The 14,723-nt window shown below is 45.4% G+C and overlaps 1 protein-coding gene across 5 annotated transcripts in view; it reads right to left on the bottom strand.

Annotated features, from left to right (window-relative positions):
- The window catches only part of SLC4A4 (solute carrier family 4 member 4), a 355,256-nt gene that overhangs the window by 172,679 nt on the left and 167,854 nt on the right, over window positions 1-14,723 (bottom strand). For all 5 annotated transcript variants that reach the window (XM_081020705.1, XM_081020707.1, XM_081020706.1 and 2 more), the window contains 3 exons: window positions 10,790-10,858; window positions 6,816-6,989; window positions 4,173-4,334 (listed from right to left, as the gene is read on the bottom strand). In XM_081020705.1, coding sequence (XP_080876831.1) covers window positions 4,173-4,334; window positions 6,816-6,989; window positions 10,790-10,858 — 405 coding nt within the window. The remainder of the gene's footprint in view (window positions 1-4,172; window positions 4,335-6,815; window positions 6,990-10,789; window positions 10,859-14,723) is intronic.

Genomic DNA, 14,723 nt, shown 5'->3' with positions numbered 1-14,723 from the left:
TGCACTTCAGCGCACTTTGCTGCTGTCCATTTTGCGAAGGTTGTTTGAATGATACTGCATAACTTTTAGGCCAATAGGCATTTCTTTTTTATTTTGTTGTTTATCCTCATCATCCTTCTGCTCCTCCAAGCAGCTCATGGTCATCAAGTGCCACAGCTGCTAATTTGACAGAAGCCTTCCAGAAGGGTCTTCATCACAGCTCCAAAAGTAGTCTACTAAACTCAGGAAACAGAATGGGGTTGGGCTCCAGATTCCATCTCTGCAGTATAAGGCGGGTGTGTTTGTGGATCGGCCCAAAGCTACACCTCAATTCGTAGGTTTTGATGACCATAATTTAACCACAGAAGGCACAAATCACATGAGACATTTTGCACTCATTTTATGAAAAGCATGGGAGCCCTAGCTGGCAACAAGTCTGAGCAGGAAGCCAATCCACCACTATGAGGATGAGCCATCAAGACCAAAGACATAGAAGAACAGGCAAGGATGGCCAATAAACCCTAACGACTGAATTAGAAAAGCCAAGTGATGGTGCCACGTTTTCTCTTGAAGTCAATGAAGGCAGACTTACAAATATGTTAAGTGCACAAACACTGCCGCCTATTAATAAATAAATGGACCACTGCCTCTTAATTAACAGTGCAAAATCTCTGAGTCACCATGTGTGACGGTGCAGCCAATCCTAAAGATTGAAGTGGTCAAGAGGTAGTCATGCTTCCAGGGATGTCACAGCAATTCAGTTAGCTGCTGGGAGCTGTGGCACCTGAAACTAGCTGGCTTCATGACAGCTGGGCTCAGGAATTATTACGGTGGGAAAATGGAGAGAAGTTGTGTATGTGAGACAGCTGAGCACTGATGCAATTATCCTAATGCTTCTGGAAGCCTGAAACCAGCCTTCGCCAACTGGAACCAGTAAGCTAGTCTTCGCCAAAGTTATGCACTCAATGTAAGCTGGCTAGGCCTGATGGGGGCTATAGTAAGGAGAGCACCAGGATGGCAAAGGCTGCTGTAAGCAATGCTTTTGTTGCTCCCCAACTGTCTTACACTTTAACACACACACACACACACACACACACACACACACTTCCTCCTTTATTCAATTTACTGCTTTCTGAGGCTAGTCAGTATGGAGTTTCCTGGAAAGTTAACACGCCTCAATTGTGTCACACACACCTAGCGGCCAATAAAGACCTTCCTCAGTCCGGGTTCTGCCCCGTGGGCTGCCAGTTGCTGACTTCCAGAACAGAGCCTCATAGGAGCAGCCTTTAAAGGTCTTCTGAAGTTTCCATCGGCCTTAACAACATGTGGAAATGGCGACGGTGGCCTAGGGAGTCTTTGTAATGTGGAAGAACAGCTGAAGGCACATGAGTATTAAAAATGAAAAACCCCAACACAATTCAACACATTGCAAGGCACAAAGTTGGGTTAGCATGCCCGTCTGTCAGTCAGGCTCAAATACCTGGAATCAAGAGATCATCGAAAGCCACCCTACAGGCAGACACTTTTCTTGTTGCTGTTTCTAAAGTGAGATCACCAACAACACATACAATGCAGAATGTAATTGAGCAAGTCAGATGCTTTGAAAGCATTAAAACAAAAGGCAAATGAAAAGGAAAGAAAACATCAAAATAATATTCTCACTGTTAGTGTGGATGGCTGCCAAGATTGTGTGGGCCCTGAGATAGGACGGTGTACTATTCTTATTCTTATCCTTATCCTTATTATTGTTGTTAAAAACAGAGAACTAACTGAAAAATCAAGACTTGGGAGCATAATAAACATGAAAAAGGAGAAGGAACTGTCATATATCAATAGACTTTAATGCTGTATTGTTTTTAACGCTTGATTGGAAGCTGCCCAGAGTGGGGGAAACAGCCAGATGGGCGGGGTATAAATAATAAATTATTATTATTATATAAGGGAGGGGGGGAAATAGGTTCTTGAAAATTAACCCTTCTCCCATAACTTGGGAAAGGCAAGACTTGAAAGCAAGGCTTTGGGTGGTTTTTCATGAACATATTGCCCAAATTTGCTGGGGACATATTCATATGGACAAACGTAATGTGTGATCAAAACTGCTGATAGCAGGAATTCCTTTGACGGTTGAGACTGAAGAAAATTCAGCTGCATTCATAAGAAAGCTTTGCCAGCCATCTCTCTCTCATCTCCTGGACTCGTGTTAGAACCAGCCACCCGAGAAGGTTACCAAGGGCTGTCAGGATTCACAAAAGCATTGTTGGGCAATATCACTTTTGAAAAGAGCTGGAAATACAGGAGACAGGAACCCCAGTGGGTTCAGTGCCAGACCAGGCAGGTGATGAGGCAATTCCCCCAGAGCAAAAAAAGACATTTGAAGAACTTCTATAGGTGGGTGCAAAGAGACAGACTGGGTGCCTTTGTGCGTTGTGATCCCAATGTAGCCAGACAAATATGAGGTCACTTTCATGTTTGGCTGGATGCACAAAATTGTCAGAGGCAGAAATCCCACAGGCTACTGGTGTATGCACAGCTAAAGATTACAGAAGCTTCCTTTTCAAAGTTTGCCTTTAGATGTGATGATCCTGCACTGTCAGCCAAATGCAGAAGTAACTACACATTCAACTGGCTGAGTGGGACCACCACGTCTGCGTTTGCTCAGCGTTGTGTAGCAGAGGGATGGTTCGGAGAATTGCGAGGGCAACGGCTTAGGGATGCTCCAAATCCATTTTAGGCAGAAAAAGAGCATCAGCGGGGCTATGTCTATTTTGTGCTACAGTAGATTAAAATCCTGTAGCCAGGTAACCTGAATTCTGTGTGAATTCTGCCAGGGCCTTTTCAGTACTGGCCCCGGCTTGGTAGAACGCTCTTTCACAAGAGACTAGAGCCCTGCAGGACTTGACATCTTTCCGCAGGGCCTGCAAGACAGAGCTGTTCCACCTGGCCTTTGCTTTGGACTCAGTCTGACCCTTATGTTTCCCTCGCCTTATGGCATTTTAACCTGTATTTTAAATTGGTTTTCCCTCCCTTATTATGTTTTTACTGTAATTTTACTGGTGTTAGCTGCCCTGAGCCCGGCTTTGGCTGGGGAGGGTGGGGTATAAATAAATTTATTTTTATTTTTATTTTTATTTTTATTTTTATTTTTATTTTTATTTTTATTTTTATTTTTATTTATTATTATTATTATTATTATTATTATAAAGCTGCATTCTGCAATTTGACGAAGTATTTCCTCTTATTCTGCTAGTATTAGAGAGAGGTTAGCATGAACCATACAAGACACGTATTTGGCTTCCCTACAACCATCAGACCAACTTCCTTCTCGTTTTTGAAAATTTTGGCAGGCATTGCCCATTTCAATATTAAATTCAGCACCTGCTGCAGAACTGTGAAATACACACAGCCCTGTGTATTATGCGTATCAGCCTCTGTCTTTAGCATCAGACATAGCCAAGAACCTGTGATTTCATGGCTGACGTGGCATGAACTGAAGATGTATGTGCAGTGGTACCTCGGGTTAAGTACTTAATTCGTTCCAGAGGTCCGTACTTAACCTGAAACTGTTCTTAACCTGAATCATAGAATCATAGAGTTGGAATAGACCACAAGGGCCATCGAGTCCAACCCCCTGCCAAGCAGGAAACACCATCAGAGCACTCCTGACATATGGTTGTCAAGCCTCTGCTTAAAGACCTCCAAAGAAGGAGACTCCACCACACTCCTTGGCAGCAAATTCCACTGTCGAACAGCTCTTACTGTCAGGAAGTTCTTCCTAATGTTTAGGTGGAATCTTCTTTCTTGTAGTTTGGATCCATTGCTCCGTGTCCACTTCTCTGGAGCAGCAGAAAACAACCTTTTTCCCTCCTCTATATGACATCCTTTTATATATTTGAACATGGCTATCATATCACCCCTTAACCTCCTCTTCTCCAGCCTAAGAACCGCTTTAGCTAATGGGGCCTCCTGCTGCTGCCGCGCCACCAGAGCACGATTTCTGTTCTCATCCTGAAGCAAAGTTCTTAACCCGAGGTAATATTTCTGGGTTAGCGGAGTCTGTAACCTGAAGCGCATGTAACCCGAAGCATATGTAACCCAAGGTACCACTGTAATCCAAACCTGAAGAGCTGTCACAAGTTAGCCAGGATAAAAAACTTTAAAAAAAATAATGTTAACAATGGTGAAAATGGCCTTACATCTTCATTGTCACTGTCCAGGCTGCCTTTCTTTTTCTTCTTTTTCTTCTCGTCCTCTTTCTTCTTCTTGTCCTTTTCTGGAATGACGTCGTCGAGGAAACTGAGGTCATGCTGTGAGAAGAGGTAGTCCATCGCCTTTCTGACTGCCACCAGCGCCAGGATCTATCAGGACAGAAGCCAGCACTCCCTTACTGACATGCAACATCTCCCCCACCATTCTGGCACCAAAGCTTACCTTCTTTGCCTCACCTGATCCAACGTAGGGCTCCTCCCTCAGCCTCCGGGCTGGTAAAGAAAGGGTTAACAATATTTGAAACCTGAGCGGCCGCTGCAGTCAACACGGCTTGAAATGGATCGGAAGTTCCACCACTCAGATTCCAGGTTTCAATTTCTCGAGTCACCCGCAGGTTGGAAATAAATGGTACAATATTCAGAGATCATGATGTCAAGTGCCGCTTGTAAACTCTGCAACAGGCAGAGCTGCAAAATTGCACTGTCTTTATTGGAGATGTTCAGGAGAATGAGACAGGATAAAAAAAAAAAAAAAAGAATGGCAAGCACAAGGATTTCCTAGCCTCACTTTGTAATTTGCAGCAAAGGGACCCAAACATAATTTGCATGACCGCCTCAACCTATGGGACGACTACCTCGGAGTGCTCTTATAGCAAAAACAAGTGTGGGAAGAGACATTCTGCACATGGATAGCTTTTAGCTGAGACCTTGTATAGCTGTGCGGCATATTGTATAGATCTGTGGCTTTGAGGAATATCCACCAGGAAGCGGGGAGAGGTGGGGAGGCAAGCCTCAGTTTATCTTATGTACAGACAGCGTAGAGGCAGCTGAAGGTAAGGGACATGATGGTTCCCCTATCTGGAAATCATTATTTATTATTTTATTGAATGTCTGCACCGCCCTTCATCCAAGGATTACAGGGAGGTTCACAATATAAAAACACAAAAATACATGAAACAGTAACAAATAAAAACAATCGCCCATGATACATCAGAGTTTAAAATTCCACAGATGGTCTATTAACCTGAGCATTGTCTTTAGAGGAAGGGGAGTGACTGGGGAAGGAAGAAATAACCAGCAGGAGTGATACCCTTTCAAAACTGAAATGTGAACATGGGCCCAAAAATGTTGACACTCTTTGATGCAAAGTGATGCACATTGGAACAACAACAAAAGCCCTAATGACTGCACATAACTGAATTTGCCACAATTACTCAAGAATACAGTGGTACCTTGGTTTACAAACTTAATCCATTCCGAAGTCTGTTCTTAAACCAAAGCATTCTTAAACCAAGGTGTGCTTTCCCATAGCAGTGGGGGACTCAATTTACAAATGGAACACATTCAACAGGAAGCGGAACATGTTCTGCTTCCAAGGCAAAGTTCACAAACCAAAACACCTACTTCCGGGTTTGCAGCGTTCTTAACCCAAGTTGTTCATAAACTAAGCTGTTCTTAAACCAAGGTACCACTGTAGTATGAAAATGTCCACTCAGTGAAGGTCAATTTTTCTGCCCTCCACTTCTTTCCCCTACCCCTGTATTGTTGCCCTGAGGAAACCACCCAGTACTTAAGGAAAGAAGAAACAGAAGGAACTAGTAAAACTTTCCCATATTACCAAAACTCTAGCCTACAACTACCGGGCTTCCTCAACTTGAAAAAAAATATCGCTGCTATTATGCCTGATCAGATAACGGGAAAAAACAAACCTGAAATATATGGCTAATCAACACAAATTAAAGCTACAAATTATTAGCCACTGACTCCTGAAAGGTATAGAATCCAACTGCAAGAGGACACCTCTCTTTTTGCAAAATAGGAAAGACAGAGACTTCTCAGCGGAAGACTGGTCCAGGTTATGTATAAACTATGAATAAGTGATGAATAAGCAAGGCAAAACAAAGAACGTTGGCCATCTTACCAGCATACCTAATTATTTGATATCCACCCATCCCTCCTTTCAAACATCCTTTGAAAACCTCTACAACATGAGGCTTCCCCTCCCCCTTTTAATCAATCAGCATTTACACAGGTGAGTTTTGTGGGTGGTTTTTTTTTAAGGAAAAAGAAAGGCTTGTTCTCTATCTCACACTGCATTATTAAACTTAAAGGTAAAGATAAAGGGACCCCTGACCATTAGGTCCAGTCATGGCCGACTCTGGGGTTGCGGCGCTCATCTCGCTTTATTGGCCGAGGGAGCCGGTGTACAGCTTCCAGGTCATGTGGCCAGCATGACTAAGCTGCTTCTGGCAAACCAGAACAGCGCACGGAAACGCCTTTTACCTTCCTGCCAGAGCGGTACCTATTTATCTACTTGCACTTTGAGGTGCTTTCAAACTGCTAGGTTGGCAGGAGCAGGGACCGAACACTGGGAGCTCACCCCGTCGTGGGGATTCAAACCACCAACCTTCTGATCAGCAAGTCCTAGGCTCTGTGGTTTAACCCACAGCGCCACCCACGTCCCTTATTAAACTTACTTTTCAGCAAAATAAATATGTTCAAATTGTTTCCGTCTTTGGACAGGGAAGGAATAAGGTTGTGGAACTGTGTCACTGATCAGCAAGGCAAGTCAGGCGGCGCTAGAAGGAAGGATGGGTGCAACAGGTGGCAGTCATGATCACACCAACCTACCATGACTGGGAATATGATAGCAGCCACTGTAGACTTCAAGATCCAAAGGAGAGCCAGACACACCACTTGGAGGAAAGTGAAGAGGTGGACCCGGCGAAGGGGGACATGGCGCAGGTAGATGAAGTCAGGCTGGTGCTTCAGAGGCATCAAGAGCAGCTTCAGGCGGTCCATGAACTGGGGTGGAGAAAGGAGAAGGAGCAGAGTTCAGCAGTGTGGTGCTAGCATGCGCCAATGCAGAAAAAGCAAACGGTTATTTTTAGTTTTGCTTCTAGCACCTGACTGGGGAATCAACAAGGCTTTGGTACTGCTTTAAAGCTCAAAAGAGGTGGAAGCTGCAGGATCCTCTCCTCAAATGCACAAGCGCCATCGTGCAGGTTTTCTGCAGTGACAGGAGGGTTGACCCAGTGGTCAGCCTGCGACTTCTGGCGGTTCCCTCACTGCGAGAAGTGAGGTTACAGGGAACCAGGCAGAGGGCCTTCTTGGTAGTGGTGCCTGCCCTGTGGAACGCCCTCCCACCAGATGTCAAGGCAATAAACAACTATTTTACTTTTAAAAGACAACTGAAGGCGGCCCTGTTTAGGGAAGTTTTTAATGTCTGATGCTGTGTTGTTTTTAATATTCAGTTGGAAGCCACCCAGATTGGCTGGGGAAACCCAGCCAGATGGGTGGGGTATAAATAATAAATTATTATTATTATTATTATTATTATAGATTCGCTTGGAAATAAACCAAGCTAATTCTCAGTGGGAAAATAATAACCTGGGTTAGGGTTGTATACAATGTTGGTCCTACCTGGAATAGGTCTATTGAGATTAATGGTCACGACTAATTTATGTCCATTCATTGCAAAGATTCTGCTCTAACTCTCGAAATTTCCAAGCCAAGCCAACTTGGGAAGTCACGCACTTCCACCCTCCTTCCCAGACACGCTGACTGTCAACCCCCCACCCCAGCTTCATCAGCACCCTAATGCCCCATCCCTGCCCCTCTTTTCCGCTTATCCCAGTCATTGTTGCCCAACAGAAGTGTGATTCAAGGCAAAGGGGATGTTTGAGATCATACAGTTGGGACCACGAGAGTCATCTAGGTTTACACCCCTGCAATGCAGGTATCTTTTGCCCAAAGTGGGGCTCAAACCCACAACCTCGAGATTAAGAGCTGCACATTCTACTGACTGAGCTACCCCAGGCTCAAGCAAATCTTTTTCAGCTTTGATTTTAATCAGAGTCAAATGAGCATTATGAGATTTGTAAAAGCTTGCTCCAAATTTGAGGTGGGTTTTCGCCTGAACTCAGATGAACTTCACCATCACCGTCACTCCTTTTCAGAGCTCTTAGTCCCAGCCTAGCCACCACTGATACGAACGTGCCAGGGCCAGCCCAAGACATTTTGGCACCTGAGGCAAAACACAAAATGGTGCCGCAAAAGCACACATCCAGGCAAGGAGGAAGAGGTGATCTACACTGAGGAGACCAGCAGCACCTTCTACTTCCCAAGAGGCCACCGTAAAGGCACAACTGAGGAACGATGCATTCCTTGGAGGCTGAATCTGCTGCCGCTGTGGATGTTGCAGCCCGAGGCAACTGCCTCACCTTGCCTCATGGGTGTGCCGGCCCTGGAACACGCACACATCGTAGTGAGGCAGGAGGAACCCCCTGTATGCATAATGGAATTGTTGCCACAAGGACAGGACGATGTGCAACTCAAGTTTTAGCTGATGATGACCTTTGTGTAACCTGAGAACCAGCGAGTGTTCCTGCAGTGTGTTGTTCTAGGAAAAGATGCTCCCTCGTCTATTTAGTTAGCTTGTATGCCTGTGCTGAGAACCAACCTCCCCTCCTCGGTCCTCCTCACTTTCCTCCACTTGAGTGATGGCCTCAGTAAAGGCCTAAGCTCAGGCAAGAATTAACAATAAACTATTTGTCCTCTGGCAGCGCCCTGGCCCGCTGCCCACAGCTGGCTGACTCTGAAGCCAGATTAATCTCAATCCAGTGAATGAAACCAAGGCCCAAATAAATCTCTAGGGGAGGACACAAAACATGCACTCCTTTTTCTATTAAGCACAGAAGAGCAATGCAATTAACAAGGTGCCAGAAAGTTAACAGAAACATGACCAGCTTTTCCTGGTGCCAGTTCCAAGATGCTAGGCTCTCCGAGGCAAAGAGCTTTCGTGCAGCGTTTTCTCAAGCGACAAGACAATCATTTTAAAAAGTGGTCGAGGTTTCAAGATTTGCCAAGTTTTATGAACCGCGAGCTTCCCATGAGCTTATGCCAACTCAGCCACATCAACGCAAGCCTCTTCATAAATAGGAGGGAGGCGGTCTCATTTTAGAGGCAAGGCTAAAATTCATCATACGGCTACAGAGCAGGCCCCTATGACAATTGGACCTCCTGGTATAAAACTGCATTCTACAGTTAGATTCCCTTGAATTAGGTGGCAGATGAAGATTTCGTGGCCCCATCCGCATGACACATTTAAAGCAATTTCATACCACTTTAAGGAGCTAATGTTTTCCCGCTACCACAGGATATAACGATGATTTAAATATACAATACAGATGAAGTCTGTGTTCAGAAGGTTTTTCCTGAAGTGTGATCCAGTCATATCATGGAATTTTAACTATGCATCTATAGAAATGTTCTTACTGTCTGTTTGTTTTAAAATTGGTAGAAATGGTTTTGTTTTTAAGAGTCATTTTTTCTGCATTTGATCTCATTTTATCTTACTGTGCACTACATCCGTAACTTCAGGCTGTGGAGCAGTTTACACATTTGCAAAAAAAGGAAGTACACAAATTTCAGCCACTACGTTCCAGAACCAGGAGTTCTCAGTTGTGCTGTTTTTCCTCCAGAGATAAATGATTAGAACTGCAAACCAATTATCTATGTTGCTTTCTATAGAGTTCAAAGAGAAACATAGGGGGCCAGTAAAAGACCCCAGTATAAGAATGTGGGTCAGTAAGAGGGGTATTAAACCTACCAATGTCATGCTTAGTTGGACAGCTCTCCTTGCTTTTCCTGATACCCTGACCCTGCTGATATTAACAGGCTTAGCTTTGAAGCTAATTCTTTTTTTAAAAAAACCATTAATACATGTATTGTTTTAATTAATAAAGCATGTATCGTTTCAGGGCAGGGCCGGATTAAGGTTTGATGAGGCCCTAAGCTACTGAAGGTAATGGGGCTCTTTATATGTTCAGCTGTCCTTTACCAACAACAAATTGTCACTTTTTTTGTGTTGAATATGCTATATGGTAATTTATGGACCTAATAGGTATCTAAAGCCATTTGCACATGTTGCCATGCAACCAGTACATGCAGAATGTAGGCACCCTATATATAGAAATGAGCAAACCTGTGATATTTTAGGGAGCAGGCTAGCAGGCGGGGCCCATGACTTACATCATAGGAGCCTACACAACACAAAACACTGTTGCTGTATGTAGGTTTTATTCTATTGGTTTTTTATCTTATATTTCGGAAATGTACATCCAGTGTTGTTTTTTTCCTTTACATTTTTTGGGGGCCCCCAAGAGAGTGGGGCCCTAAGCTATAGCTTGTTTAGCTTATATGTAAATCCAGCGTTGTTTCAGGGAATGGTATAAATCTGCACCACAGTCCTGTACTTTGTGTGTGTGTGGTGCACATACTGGTCAATTTTCTGCATGCCTTTCCGAACGAGAACGAGATGGAAGACGAGAGAGCAGGAGACGATGTTAATCAAAATAAACAGAGTTCCAGAAGAGGAAACATATTGGCACGCAGCTGGAAGATGGCAACAATGGGGTCTCCTGCACCTTATTGGCCAACTGACTAATTGAGCCATGTGCTTTATTTCCAGGAGCTGAATGACCTACTTCAGATGTGTGAGAATGAGGAGGCTGGTTAATGTTTACCATCTTTCCCGACAAGGGACTTCTATAACGTGCACCCCACCAATCGGAAGACCTTGGGTTGCCAAGGAGAAAGCTTACCTGAACTCCATTAAGGGAAGCGACGCCCATATATAGAAACACGCCATAGAGCACAGGCATGGGAATAAACTAAAAGTGGGAGAGAGAGAAAAAACATGAAGTAAGCAATTCCGGGCACAATTCAAAGTGTTGGTGCTGACCTTTAAAGCCCTAAACGGCCTCAGTCCAGTATACCTGAAGGAGCATCTCCACTCCCATCGTTCAGCCCGGACACTGAGATCCAGCGCCGAGGGCCTTCTGGCGGTTCCCTCGTTGTGAGAAGTGAGGTTACAGGGAACCAGGCAGAGGGCCTTCTCGGTAGTGGTGCCTGCCCTGTGGAATGCCCTCCCACCAGATGTCAAGGCAATAAACAACTATTTTACTTTTAAAAGACAACTGAAGGCAGCCCTGTTTAGGGAAGTTTTTAATGTCTGATGCTGTAGTGTTTTTAATATTCGGTTGGCAGCCGCCCAGAGTGGCTGGGGAAACCCAGCCAGATGGGCAGGGTATGAATAATAAATTATTATTATTATTATTATTATTATTATTATTATTATTATTATTATTACTATTACCCAAAAGAAGCAGCAGCAACTATGTCAAAGGATATGCAGAGCACAATTGCTAACTGCAGTAACAGGCACAAGCCACTATATGGCAGGCAGTGCTTACTCAATGACCCTCCTGAACTACTTTATATTCTCCTGCTTCCAGATATTGTGCTCACTTTTAAGCACCTCCAGTGCACAGCAAAGTAAGACACACACAAAAAGCACATGCCAGGAACTTTAAGGAATCAGTTCATTCCCTATTGCTTTAATAATCTCTTAGAGATCTGACCTGCAGGAGAACACATGACCCCAGTGTGTTGAGGAAAGAATGCTCTTTACTACAATCACAGTGAATTGAACATGACCAACTGCACGGTCAAGAGTGAAAAGCCCTGGGGGCTTCTCTATGTGCTCAGGATGGAGGGAGGGGGAGACATGATCCAAATGTCTCAGGATTACTTCAGAATGCAAGGTTGGGAACGTATGTTTAAATGCCCAGGTGGCATGACAAACAGCGAGTGAACTGGCGGAGGTATCGCAACTTGCATACGAGACAATTTGAAATTCACCCCATGGGGAGCACCTCGGCAGCCACAACTAAACTCCAACCTGGTTTCTTATGACCTTGAAAGAACTCCCTAAGCTGCTCATCTTTAGAAATTCCTGTCTGGCTTGGCCTGACCTGAGCTCTAACTGGCCTCTCTCATTTCTTCCCCGTCCCAACTCTGCAGGTAGTTTTACTGCTACGTGCATAGATCAAAAAAGACTCTCCAGTTGCTATTTCTGCTCAAATGTCCTGAGGGCATATTTATTTTTTAAAAGGAGGTATTAAATCACTTTTTGAATTTTCCCACAATGGCATCATCCTGGAACGCTTCATGCTTTCTCTAATTTTTCTGTTTTAAAAAAGAAAATGCTCCATTTTCTAGAGCGGGAGATGTCAGCCAACACAGGAAGGGAGGCCTAGGTGCATGGAAAACAACGAAACTGAGCTTCCATGTACAGAGGCACTGTATGGCGAAAAGCTCTTGCCACCATGCCTTGCGTTGCTGCTTCAGTGATCCACCGTCAGATTTCGTGGCTATGTTTTATGCTTCAGGGTTTGGTTACAAATGATTATATAGACCCATGCACTGGTAATGCAATTCTACCTCATCTGTTAATGAACAACCCAGAAGCTGGAGGACTGGTTGAAAAAGTTCTCTCTTTTTTTAATTAAAAAAAGGAATAAAAGAATTAAAGAGGATACAGGCTGTGAACTCTTGCCCTTGCCTTCTTGGTCAAGCAGGAAAAACAAGATTTAAGACGCTGCACCTCTTTTTAAAGACACAGAATGCTGCTCACACGTTGCCCTGATCTGCTCTTCGTACTCAATATGCTATTCCTACCCAAGGTTGCAAACAGCACTAACTGCTTTATAGCGAGTTGTGATGGGACGATGAGCTGCTTGTGTGTAAAATCCTAGTCCTGCTGCTGTATGGGACGATGAGCTGCTTGTGTGTAAAATCCTAGTCCCTCAGAGTTTGGTCAAGTTTGCAAACCTCTGTCTGTAACGGAGCCCCTTAAACATGGCTCCGTCAGTCGCTGGCAGATTCCGACAGTGGTTGCTTTCGGAATCGCTTCCAACATAAAAGCTCCTTAACGGAAACACGTCTTCTGGACTCTCTGCGTGACAGTTTCCGGCGAGGAGTGGGTGTCCCTACAGGAGGTCCTGAAACCTCCCCACTGTTTTCGCTGGAAGTGTCTCTGAGCCATCCCTCCAGCTCCCTTTCCCTCAGCTCAGCTCCTCTCCCCCTACTGGTTCCCTCTTCAGCTGCTGAGTCTCTCCCAACCTGTGTGAGCCCTTTCACTTCCCTTCCTTCCGATGGCAGTTCCCTGACATCCACCTCCCCTCCAGGGCCCCCTTCATCCCCTCTCGCCCCCTCCTCTACGGGCGGTGAGGAGGCAAAACCCCGGAATGAACTTCCTTCATCTTCCGATGTCCCGAACACTTCTCTCCACCTGTTGCGGTTCCTGGTCTCGAAGTACTCCTCCTCCTCAGAGTCCATCTCCCCTTCCCCTTCCGATTCCGAGAATCCTTCCAACTCCTCCTCCTCATCGGTGGTCCCAAAGTATTCCCTCCGGAACCTCTCCACAGGCTGAGGTTTCCTTGGGAACCTTTGATGGAACGTTTCTATCAATACCTCGTCATTGATATCTTCTGCCATTACCCAAGTGTTTTCTGACTCCGGTTCTCCTTCCCACGCTACCAAATACTCCACCTGATCCCCCTTCCATCTGGTGTCGAGGATTTCTGCCACATGGCTGCTGCATTCCCTTTCTTCTATGACCGGTCCCCGAGTGGCCATCCCTTCTCGTCCCCCCTCATACGGTGACAGTAACGACCTGTGAAATACTGGGTGCAGTTTCATGTGGTTGGGTAACCGGAGCCTGAAAGCCACTGGGTTGACCTGTTGAATGACCTCAAAGGGACCCAATCTCCTGGGTCTTAATTTCTTACAACCTCCTTTGAACGGCAACCCTTGGGTTGACAGCCACACCCTATCTCCCACCCTTATGGTTTCACCTTCCCTTCGGTTCTTGTCTGCCTGCCTCTTGTATTCTTCCTTCGCCCTTTCTAAGTTGAGTTGGAGCTGACGATGGATTGCTTCCATTTCTTCTACAAAATGCTCAGCTGCCGGGACACCCCATCTCTCCCCTTCTCCCCCTGGGAAAGCCCTGGGATGACACCCATAATTAGCCAAGAAGGGGCTCATCCCTGTGGACACATTCTCGGCATTGTTGTAGGCAAATTCCGCCAGCGCCAACTTTTCTACCCAGTCATTCTCTCTGTCATTGACATAACACCTCAGGTATTGCTGGAGGACCCCGTTTGCTCTTTCCGCCTGCCCGTTGGTTTCAGGGTGCCGGGCAGTCGAAAAGTTGACCTCCACCTGCAGTAAGCTCATGAGCTTCCTCCAGAACCTGGAAGTAAATTGTTTTCCTCGGTCTGAGACCACCCTCAATGGCACCCCGTGCAACCTAAAAATGTGTTCTACAAATAACTTCGCTGTCTCTTCCGCCGTGACTGCATGCGAGCAGGCTACAAAGTGGCACATCTTTGTTAGTAGGTCTACCACCACCATGATGGCTGTTTTCCCCTTGGACTTCGGCAGATCAGTCATAAAATCTATCGACACTGCCTCCCAAGGTCGTTCTGGGGTTGGTAAGGGTTCTAATAGCCCCGCCGGTGCCCGCCTCTCCCCTTTGGCTCGCTGGCATTGCTCACACCCTCTTACATACTCCCGTACATCTTCCCTCACCTTAGGCCACCAAAATTCCCTGGTGACCAACCACATGGTTTTGTGTTGTCCAAAATGCCCCGCCGTGGGGCTGTCGTGCAACTGCTTGAGTACCCTCCCCCT

Source organism: Podarcis pityusensis (genome assembly GCF_964106645.2).
Source record: "Podarcis pityusensis genome assembly, chromosome: 9".
Lineage (NCBI taxonomy): Eukaryota > Metazoa > Chordata > Lepidosauria > Squamata > Lacertidae > Podarcis > Podarcis pityusensis.
This window is presented reverse-complemented; position numbering and strand designations above follow the sequence as displayed.